Raw genomic sequence first — 12,341 nt, forward strand, 5'->3', positions numbered from 1 at the left:
ATGGAGCCATCAGGAAACAGGAAGGAGGAGGTCAACATCTAGGAAAGTTGCACACTGGATTGAGGAGGAACATGTGAAGTGGATGGGAAAGATGATGTTGAGGTTGTGAAGGAATGAAGATAGGGTTTCTTGGCACTGAGTCCAGATACTGGTATCATCAATGTACATGAACCAGATTCGGGGTTTGGTGTTTTGGGAGGCTAGGAAGATGTCCTCTAGATAGTCCATAAAAATGGTGGCATAAGAGGGTGCCATGTTGGTGTGCCGCAGATTTGTGTACATACCTTCCCTTCAATTGAGAAGTTGTTGTAGGTTAGGATAAAGTTATTTAGGCATATGAGGAATGAGGTAGTGGGTTTGGAGTCTGAAGGAAATTTGGAAAGATAGTGTTCAATAGTGGTAAGACCATGGGCATGTGGGATGTTGGTGTATAGGGAGGTGGTGTCAACAGTGACAAATAGGGATCCGGGAGGTAAAGGGATGGGGATGGTGGAGAGTTGGTGAAGGAAGTGGTTGGTGTCTTCGACATGGGAGGCTAGATTATGGGTAGTTGGTTGGAGGTGTTGGTCAGTGAAGGCTGAAATTCTTTCGGTGGGGGCACAATAACCAGCCACAATGGGGCATCCAAGATTGTTGGGTTTGTGGATTTTGGGGAGAAGGTAGAAGGTGGGTGTGCAGGGTACAAGATGGTGAGGAGGGAAATGTTTTTGGGTTAGATTAGATTAGTTTTTCGTTTCATAGATCCGTCTTGAGGAGATCTTCGTGGATGTGGAACATGTCACCCCCCCTTTTTTTTTTAAGCTGAAATAACAATACTAATAGTATAAATATATACAACATATCATTTGTTTCTATTAAAAAATTCGTCAATGGAGTAGAAGGAGTTGGCCACTAGTAAGTCTTTCAGGCTCCTTTTAAACTGATCTCTATTTTTAACTAAATTTTTTATGTTTTCTGGCAAATTATTGAAGATTAGTGTTCCTGAGTAGCGGACCCCTTTTTGAACTAAAGTAAATGCTTTTAAGTCCTTGTGCAGATCATTTTTGTTCCTGGTATTTTATGTATGAACTGTTGGAAAAAGAGATATATTATTTAGGACAAATTTCATTAAGAAGTAAATATACTGAGAGGCAGTAGTTAGTATACCCAGTTCTTTGAAGAGGTTTCTACAAGACGTCCGTGAGTTTACTCCACAAATAATACCTATTACAAGCTTTTGGACTCGGAAAACTTTTGTTTGACTTGAAGAGTTACCCCAAAATATTATACCATATGACATTATGGAATGAAAGTAGGCAAAGTATGCAAGCTTTTTCACTTTTATGTCGCTTATGTCTGCTAACACTCGAATTGCAAATACAGATTTGTTAAGGCATTTCTGCAGTTCTGTGGTGTGCTCCTCCCAACTGAATTTATTATCAAGTTGTAATCCCAGGAGTTTAAGACTGTAAACCTCTTATATCTGCTCTTCTTCATACTTTATGCATATGCTGGGTGGAAACCTCTTACGGGTTCTGATTTGTATGCAGTGAGTCTTTAATATCAATGAGTTGGCTTTAAACCATTTATTAATATCCATGAAAATATCATTAGCAGATATTTGTAGAATTACACTTGACATACTATTTATTGCAATACTTGTGTCATCTGCAAACAAAACAAACTCTGCTTCTAGCAGTGTAACTGATGAGAGATCATTAATGTACACTAGAAAAAACAATGGCCGTAAGATGGATCCTTGTGGGACACCACATGTAATTTCTTCCCAATCTGATGATGACTGATGACTTAATTCACTAGTCCCTTGCACTGACACCCTTTGTTTCCTGTTAGCGAGGTATGACTTGAACCATTTTGCAGCACTGCCCCTGGCACCATAGGTTTTATGATATGATTTTGTTCCTTTGATTTGTCTATAAAAATGTTATCAATGGCTGTCCTTGAGGATTTAGTGATCCTAGTTGGACAGTTTACAGTGTGAGTTAGATTGAAAGACAACATTACTAACTGCAGTAAATATTTACTGGAAGATTGAATTAGAAAATCTGTATTAAGGTCACCAGCAATCAAGATTTCTTTGTTTCTTACTTTTAAATAACCCAAAAGAGCTTCTAGATGATTTAGGAATAGATTATAATTTCCTACAGGTGCTCGGTAAATAGTTACTATTATATAGGATCTGTTATGGAACTCTACTTCAGTTGCACATGCTTGTAGATGCTGCTCTAAACAGAATTTATTAATGTCAATGTTCTTGAATTTATGGCAGTTTTTAATAAATGTGGCAACTCCTCCTCCATCCATATCTACTCTCCAGAAGTAGGAAGCTAGCTTAAATCCTGAAATGTCTAACATATCTATACCAGTGGTCACTTGATGTTCAGAGAGGCAGATTATGTCAATTTGGTTAGATGAATTCATTTCATCGATACAAATGAGTAGTACATCAACTTTATTTCTGAGTCCCGGAATGTTCTGGTGTAAATAAAGATAACTGATACTGCATACTAATGAGATTATAACTGCTTTGGTGAAGATGAACTGGCAGTTTCTGATTACTTTCTGTTAAACATTGTTTAAATGGAGGCTGTATGCTAAAATCTGACTCCTGTTTATCTGCTTTCTCAAACTGAGTGTGTCTGCCAATCTCTCTTAAAACTCTTTTTTCTATCCCCCTTTCCTATCCTTAAAAATGCATCCTTCTAACACCTGTGACCACTGGTATTTTACCACTTGTGACAGTGTCCCTCCTTAAGTTTCCTGCAATCAAGCCAGACAGTTTTCCCTTCCCTTTCCTATTGAGGTGAGATGTTCTGGGATGGGGCTAAGGCCTTAAGCAGAGATTGGAGTTTATCTTGGATTTCTGGGATGGGATCACTATGGCATAGTTTATAAGTGGAGGACTCAGATAATTAGTGGAGGCCTTCTGCCAGGTAGTCACTGTGATTCATAATAACAGTGGTTGAACCTTTTCCACAGGTAGGATGATCAGGTCAGTATTTGTTCTGAGGTTGTGTATAGCTGTTCTTTCTTCCACTGAAAGGTGGTCTACTGAGGAAGGGACCTGGGGAACGATGGTGATATAGGTTAGAGATAAGGAATTCTTGGAAGGTGACCAATGTGTGGTTAGGTGGGAGAGGGTTAAGGTTGGATGGTGGTATGAGAGGGAAGAGGCAGGGCTCAGTATTGAAATTAGGGTGCAACTGTCTGGAACTTGACATTTCTTCTGTATGGTAAGTACCAATCTGTGTTTTCCTACATTGTAGATATTCTTACCTTGAGTTTCCATTGTTTGAGTTTTGCGGAATGGCTTTGTTTCATCCTACAACCCCGTGAAGTTTTCCTTTGTTATCCTTCATTATAACATTACACTTCTCAGTGTCTGTTCTTCCTCATCTTTCTTGTGTTTATTCACCACCTTTCAAACTACATCTACTTCCGAGCCACACTCTATCAGTGATTGTCCACACACAACACAGACAACTTCGCGGCCCCGCAAATTGTAGATGCAGCATTGAATGCCCCAGATTCTCTGTCCTGTACCTCATTGGCCCTTTTTACCTATATTTCTATTCATTTTTGACATATTTGTGTGTATATTTATGTGGTTTGACACTGTTTCACATATTTTTTGCATATTTTTACATCTTTGTGCACATTTTGACATATCTGTGTGTGTTCTTGTGTGTCCTTGCATGTTTCTGCATGTCTTTGCATATTTTCACCTGTTTTTATGCATCTTTTTGCTTATATAGCTTCTCTCACAACCATCAACACCTATTTTGCCAATTTTTGTGTCATTCCTGTTTCCTTTGCACCATTCCTGTCACAGTGAACCCTTGCTCCATCATTTGCACCAGTTCAGAAAAGTATCCCTTTCCATGGCTGAAACCCTGTCCCACATCCTTTTTCTGAAATGCCGCCTGAACCTTGAAGTCCCACCAAATGGCCCAACTGCAAAGATTCCTTTCTCTGGGTACCACCCCTCCTTTCACAGTGACCTACACCTTTTCAGACTCTGCCAATCTCTGGCACTCATAAACCTGGTACTGCAAAAACATTTCCATGGAACAGGCATCCCAGAGCCACCTGTGCTCCCTCCGCAAGGTACTACTACTCTGCAATCTCTACTCAATATTTTACATTTCTGAAATTGAATCTCTTGCTCTCCAGCACATGGAGGAGCATTCCAGATACCACCTCCATTAGTTATCCAACCTGCTGATGCCTTACTGCTGACTTGGGGCACCACTATCCATTCCCTATCTTACTTGTAGTGTTCCTTCTCACACGCCCCCATAGCAGCTAAACCCTGTCTAGCTGACCTTTTCAATTTTCCACATCCCCCAAGACTCCCTACCAACCCTCTGCAAAGTCCAAATCAAGAGCTAAAACATTCCCCTACCTTTCCACCAAAATCCTAAGCTCAACAGAAGTTTCAGTCCTATCCAAAGAACTCATCCAAAGGCCTCACCTTTATCCCTACACCCAAATTTAACCATGTTTGACTTGTCAAAGACCTACTCACCTTCTTCCGGTCCCTGCAGTGGAAGCATTTCTTTGCCACCAGTTCCTCCAATGAAGACCACCCTAATTCCAACATCAAACCCTGCCTCTTCCAATTCATACCACCATCCAACTGAGATCTTATCACCTGACCACATGTTGGTCACCTTCCCTCTATACTTCCAACTTAGCCTCACCATTCTCCCTCAGGTCCGTCCTTAAGAACACCAATCTTTCAGTAGAAGAAAGAACAGCCATTCACAACCTCAAAACAGATACTGATCTCATCATCCTACCTGCAGACAAAGGTTCCACCACTGTTTCGTGAATTGCTGTGACCGCCTGGCAGAAAGCCTCCACCAATTATGAGAGTCCTCCACCTATAAACTATGCCACAGCGATCACATCCCAGAATTCCAACACAAACTCCAATCCCTGCTTAAAGCTTTAGGTCATTCCCAGAACATCTCCCCTGAATTTATTTCCCTCATTAAACCCCACACACCTGCGTGCTACATGCTCTCCAAAACCCACAAGTCCAACAATCCTGGATGCTGCATTGTGGCTGGTTGTTGTTCCCCCACTGAAAGAATTTTGGCACTCATTGACCAACACCTCCAACCAACTGCCCATAATCCAGCCTCCCACGTCAGACACCAACCACTTCCTTCACCAACTCTCCTCCATCCCCATCCCTTTACCTCCTGGATCCGTACTCATCAATGTTGATGCCACCTCCCTATACACCAACAGCTCTCATGCCCGTGGTCTTACCACTATTGATCACTACCTTTCCCAATTTCCTGCAGACTCAAAACCCACTACCTCATTCCTCATACACCTTACTAACTTTATCCTAACCCATAACTGCTTCTCATATATAAACAAATATCCGACATTGCCATGGGCAACCTCCTATTCCAGCCTTTTTATGGACCATACAGAGGGTGCCTTCCTAGCCTCTCAAAACACCAAACCCCTATCTGGTTCATGTTCATTGATGATGTCTTCATGACCTGGACTCAGTGCCGATACACCCTTTTTTCTTTCCTTCACAACATCAACACCTTCTGTCCCATCTGCTTCATGTGGGCCCCGTCAACCCAGCATGCCACTTTCCTAGATGTTGACCACCTCTGTAATAGCTCCATCCACACCTCTGTGCACATTAAACCCACCAGCCAACAACAGTACCTGCATTTCGACAGCTGTAAAACCTTCCGCACCAAAAAATCCCTCCCATACTGCCTGAACACCTGAGGATGGCATACCTACAGTGAGAATAACTCCCATGTCTACTATACTGGAGGGGCTCACCAAGGCCTTAGCAGAAAGGCTATACCCACAGACCTGGTGTGCAAACAGATCTCCAGTACCATTTCCCTCACAACCCCAATCTCCTATCACCCCCAAGAACCAGCTACAAAGCAGTGCATTCTTCATCATTTAATATCACCCTGGAGGGGTACAACTGGTTCACATTCTTCATCAGCGCTTTGATTACATCTCGTCATGCCCTGAAATTGAAGTAATGCTGCCCAAGATCCTTCCTACCCCTTCTAAAGTGGTTTTCTATTGAGAACTCAACATGCACAACATCCTAGTCCATCTGTATGCCACTCCCAATCCCAGCCCCTTCCCATGGGGATCATATCCCTGTGGGATACCAAGGTGCAGGACCTGCCTAAACTGTCGAACCTAGACTTCCTATACCAGTCCTGTCACAGGTTTTCCTTCCCCATCAGTGGGCAGGCCACCTCTGAAAGCAGTCACGTCATATACCATATCTGCTTTAATCATAGCACATCTTTTTATATTGGTGTGACTACCAACTAGCTATCCACCAGAATGAACCGCCCCTGCCAAACTGTGGCTAAGAGCAAAGTAGACCATTATGTAGCACAGCATGCAGATAAACATAACAAGCTTGATTTTAATGGATGCTTCACTACCCAAGCCATCTGAATCCTCTCCTCCACTGTCAGCTTCTCTGAACTGTGCAGATAGAAGTTATCCTTACAACTCATTCTGCACTCTCCTAACCATCCTGGCCTCAACTTATGGTAATATACTTTCCTCACACTCTCCTCCCAACAGTTTCTTCCTCTCTGTCATGCCACCTCTTTCCCATTCTTTTCTCATACTTTCTTTGTTTGCCGCTGTACGCTAACACACCTGGCCATCTTTCCCTTCTTCTCTCCTCTTTCACTCTGTTTTCCCTACCTCCTTGCCCCAAGATCTCCTGGCACTCCGCCTGTTGGCAATATAGACAGTGCTCCTCTCTCCCTCTACTCATACACTGCTATGTGTCCCCCTTCCCAGACACCTCGAGATTGGTGCTTCCATTCTACCTGACAGTTGCATTCTGGGCCAAGCTGCCTGAGATAACAGTCATGTGTGGATGAGATGTGCTTGCTTTTTTTGAATGAATGTCGAGTTTTTCTTTCCTTTTCTGATGTGTCTGAAAGCTTTTGTGTAAGTGGTGTTAAATGTGCCTGCCTGCAACTTAACATGTCATCATTATGGTAAATGGTAATCTGTTTATTCTTACATTGGTGATATTCCAACATGGAGTTTCTAGTTTGATTCCACTGTAGAATTTGTTTGTTTGTGTGTTTCTGTTTTGTACATATTTTTTTCCAGTTCTTTCAAGGAGGATGTAAGTCATGATACTGGTTATTTATATCTGTCTTACTAGCTGTCTTGTAAAGAATGTCTGATAATAGTGCACCTCTGACTATATAGAAATGCACCACCAAGCAATAAAATATTGACTGTATGGCATGTACACCAAAGACAATTTAATTAGGGGAAAAAAGGTAGCAGAAAATATTCCTTTCCATCATTGTTAGAACCAAAATATCACATTTACAGAAATGGGAACCTGATTATTACACGACTGTGGTGCCCCAGTTTCCTAATTACTAGAAGCTTATCATCTTACTCCTCCCACTTTCCAGCTGAGTTTCAAAATTTTTTGCATTATATTTTAGGAAGTGAGGGACACTGACAGCTATATGAAATGACTTTATTTTCTAATATTCTTCTATGGTATTAATTCTCAAGTGTTTTAGTTTTCCTCTGCCTGAATTAAACTCAAAATACTTCAGAATGTAAAGCCTAAAAGTTCCTATAATCCAGATTCCCCCCCCCCCCCCCTCCTATCAGATTTGTTTACCAAAATTTAAATTTAAAAGAGACTTTGGAGGAGATAAAAAGTTTCTTAATACACAGTTTCCTAAATCCTTTTGACATTTCATGTACGCATTTGTCATCATTATTAATTGGAAGCCCTTACACTGGTTATAAACACAGAGTGGTGTTAGTAATAAAGTCAGGTGTGTTATCTTGTATAAGTACTCACAGTTAGAGAACTTTTTTGCTGATCCCATGGGTTTTAGCTGGTAGATGTCGATCAGAATGGTGGCAATATGAGTTGAGCAACTTGTTGATGTGTGTGGGATGGCTTTTAATGTAGATGAGATCAGTCAAGAACATTCTAAGTGGTCCAGGAATATAATCATTTCTGTCTGTATTTTTGGCAGGTAAGTGAATTTGCAGTTGAGGCTGTACATTCTCAAGATCAGATAATAAGGGGCTAGTTTTGTTTAACATTTAACGTGTGAAAATGTTACATGATACACTACCTATTCATAACCTTCCTTTCATTTAATGAGAGACTGTTATATTTTAGAAAAGTGAAGTAACAGTCTGAGTTTTTGAATCACTTCCAGATTTTCTCGTAGTTTACAACGCATGAATAGCCGTACCAGAAGGAGTGGGACCCTGGATACTCAGTCAAGCAGTGGACAAAAAACTGTGAGCAGAAAAATGTCAGACCCAGACATTCATCATTCAGGGGGTGATATTGGCTCTCCAACAGGCAGTTCTGCACCTCGTTCAGCTGCAATTTCCATCCCATATCACCACTCAAGTCATGCATCATCACCACAGCAGTCATCTGGAAATGCAGAATGTAAGTTTCTCTTAATAATGAGTGTAAGAAGTATTCTTCTCAAGAAATTCAAAGACTTTTCTTTTGTTTCACTCTCTTCTTTCTTTCCTTCAAAACTTTTTTCTCCTTCTGCCTGTTGAACACTTGGTTTTAATGACGAAAACTGCAGTTATTCATTTGCTCATAGCACTGATACAGTTTCTATATTGGAGGAAATTTTTTTGAATCTATCTTCAATTAAGAAACACATGTTAATTAAAACATTATTCAACCTTCCAAAGTAATTACTGAAGTTAATATATGTATCAAGTTAATACTGCATGTCCAGCTTAGGGTGTGAACCCAGGTCTCTGTCTTTCATAGGCATTGTGCTTCCAGTTACACCGCTGAGCATGCCTGATAGACCATATTGGAGCTTTTACTTGTCATAAGGTCCTCCCCTTTACTCCCAAACTCTTCTGACAGTGATAACAGGTTTCTGGGTTGACTGACATGATCATACTACTGGAATGCCGTTTACTGATTTATGTTAATTATTCAAACCTGTTTTAGGGATTATGTGACTCATGGGAAGCTTCCATGTGTGATTTAAGTGGCCTTCCATGAAGATACCAATAATTTGTCTGTGGTTGTCCATATTACAGAAGGTAAAACAGAAAAAAGCCATTCATATTGTAATAATCAAGGAAACCCTTCAGACAAGACAGTAATACCTCCTGGGCTGGGTTGTCATCTGGCTGTCCTATGTCCTTTCTGTTGTGAAACAACACTGATATTGTATTGTGATATCCGTGTAATTAATGCTCCTGGGTCTTAAACTGCTGCTAAGATAGCAAAAATTGAGTTTTGATTTGACAAAATCTGAGCTTGTTGACAGTTGTTGAGTACAAGGTTAGTGCTAGTGCTTGACCTCAGTTTGCTGATATATGTGCTATTCAGTTCTTTGAACAAATCTGAAAGCTATATTAGTTGCTGAGACATGACTAGAGTTACACTGCTCTCTGACTAGAAATGGCTTCGAGTTGCGTAGGTTTTCTCTGCTTCATTGCCCAACCCGTAAAAAGGCATTAAGTCAAGATGGTTACAATGGAGAAATTTTGTACCAATTCAGGATGACCAGTTATAAACTGGTAAGGACTACAATGACAATTGAAGGCAAGGTAGATTTAACACCCTCCACCATATGAGCCAGCACTCATTATCCAGTCAGAGTATTGCCTACAGCTCTGTCATACATTGGTGATGGTACTCAACCTGACTGAAATTATGCAGTCAGTTTCTTGAATCAGAAATAATCATAATATTGTTTGCTGATGAGAAACTAAGTAAATTCTTGTGATATTTCAAAGGAATTGTACATGAGAATCTGACCTGTATTGAGTGAGAAGAAGATATTACTGGTTTCATACATGCTGATTTGGGAAATCCTAACATTGAAAGGAAAGTGTACAAGGGTTCCAATTTTGTCTCATCCAGAATAACGATCTCATGGTGTGTATGCAAGCAGAGTCTCATCAGTGCTTCACCATCTGAAGTAGAATATATAAATTGCCATGGAAAGTGATTTAATTTTCAACATTTGTAAAATAACTGAGTTTGAAGAATCTGTTGTAAGTAATTTCATGACAGTTAAAACAGTTTTGTTTGAGAATTTTTCCTGCTTTTATTAACAGCTCTCATTGCTAATATTCAATTACTTGTTCAGTATTTGTCATAAGACCAATGTGGTATGCATACATCAATATTTGACGTCAACCATGTGATTTAAGTTTGAATGAATGAATGATGGATTTACTTTCATGTTGATACATTTTGTGTCGTTATTTTCATAGCTTTGTGCACGTAATTGAAGACTAATATTGTATGTTTCCTTCTTTCTTACTGTTTTAACTACAAGTAGTTAAAATGACCACTGAAGTGCCAAGAAAATTGGAAATACATAGTTTTGGAAACAGTAGAGTAGCATGTAGATATATTCAATAACAGTTTGTTCGTATCTGTCAAATGATTTATTTTAAAAACTGGTGTATTTCCAGATATTTTTAAAATAGCAAAAGTTTCAACAATGCTAAAAAAACAGTTCTTCTGAAAAAATATCAAACTACCGACCCATGTCACAGTCAAGTTCCTTCTCAAAAATTCTAAAAAAAACCTTCTGTGACAGAATTTAAGTTTAATAAATAAATATGCACCTCTTACAGTACAGCAACATGGTTTTAGAAAGTCTAGATCTACACAGACAGCAATTTCCAATTCTTAGACTGCATTTTAAAATCCCTTGATAAATATAAATTAGCTGCAGGTATTTTTCTAGATCTATCAAAAGCCTTTGACGTCCTGGACCATAACATTCTGCTCAAACAATTAGAAAGATGCGGAGTAATAGGTGTAGCACATAGCTGGTTATGTTCATGCCTAAAAAATCTCAGGCAAAAAGTGTCGATTCAGTATGAATTAAACAAAATGAATAAAACAAGAAACAACTCGTTTCTTTCTAGCAAATTACCAATAAATATGGTGTACCACAGGGCTCAGTCTTGGTCCACTACTTTTCTTGATATATGTTGATGACTAAGTTGAATATATGAGTTCCACAAAAACGATCCTGTTTGCCTATGACACCACCATAATGCTCACTGGATCTAGTCCAGGTACTTTGCAGTCCACAGCAGAAAGTTCTATGAAAAGACTGTGAGTGGTTCACAAAAAACAAACTCATTATAAATACTGAAAAAGTTGTGTGTGTCTATTTGCGTTTAATTCCTCCAACTAATCAAATGTCTATTCAAGCACAATTAAAAAATGATCCCCTAGAAAATGTAAATGTCACAAAATTTTTGGGTCTATAGGTTCAGCAAGATTTAAAGTGGGACACACATAAATAACTTGTCTAGAAAACTATCATCTATGTGCTATGGGCTAAGAATTTTAAAGGCTACAACAAGCAGACCAACAGTACTGCAAGCACACTATGCACAGTTCCACTCACTAGTCCGATATGGGATCGTTTTCTGGGGATACTCAACTCACAGTGTAAAGTTTTTTAGAATGCAAAAAAGAGCTCTAAGAATAATTTGTGGCCTTAGAAAGATGGAGTCCTGTAAATCCAATTTTACTGAGCTTGGTGTTCTAAATGTTCCAAATTTATTCATTTATGAAACTATCTTGTTCACTACCTCCTGAAAACAAGCTAACTGCTACAGAACAAAAACGTACATGACTACAGTACTAGAGTGAAATACAATATACGTCGAAAGTACCACAGAACAACCACCTGTCAGAGGAGCATAATTAACATTGGTGTAATACTACACAATACGATACCAGAGGAAATAAAAAATGCTACTCATCCAATTAAAGCTAAACTAAAGGCATTTCTAATAAAGCACTGGTACTGTTCTGTCAGAGAATTCTGAATATGTAACAAAATTAATTGTAATAGGTACCTATTTTTCATTTGCCTACTATTTTGCTAATACTATGTATTATTGTAACTTACCTTTGACCTGTCCAATATCAATTGTACAATTTGCGCTGTATGGGGGGGGGGGGGGCAGATGTTATTCTCAGTGAACTAAGAACATTCCTCTTGTCTGATGGACACTAGTTAAGAGCTAAGGATGTGAATGAAATTTATTCAACAAGTAGACAACTGTATGTTACTACATTCACATGTGGGTTAAAGGTCTTTTCCGTGACATTGGCTTGTTTGATTTATACCGGAATAACAGTTCCTTTCACTTGTGTTTGATTTAGTTCAGCTTTATACAATTTCAGATAAAACTGTATAAATGACTCTTCCCTGTTCAAGAGAAACCTACATAATTTGTCATCAAATGTGGAGTTAATGACAGATATTTATAGAAAAAACCTCCACGTG

General features: G+C 39.3%; 1 protein-coding gene across 10 annotated transcripts in view; it reads left to right on the plus strand.

Moving 5' to 3' along the window:
• The window catches only part of LOC126275021 (GATOR complex protein Iml1), a 520,849-nt gene that overhangs the window by 119,138 nt on the left and 389,370 nt on the right, over positions 1-12,341 (plus strand). For all 10 annotated transcript variants that reach the window (XM_049977169.1, XM_049977163.1, XM_049977164.1 and 7 more), the window contains exon 11: positions 8,241-8,482. In XM_049977169.1, the coding sequence (XP_049833126.1) occupies positions 8,241-8,482 (242 nt within the window). The remainder of the gene's footprint in view (positions 1-8,240; positions 8,483-12,341) is intronic.

This window comes from Schistocerca gregaria, chromosome 1, assembly GCF_023897955.1.
Source record: "Schistocerca gregaria isolate iqSchGreg1 chromosome 1, iqSchGreg1.2, whole genome shotgun sequence".
Taxonomy (NCBI): domain Eukaryota; kingdom Metazoa; phylum Arthropoda; class Insecta; order Orthoptera; family Acrididae; genus Schistocerca; species Schistocerca gregaria.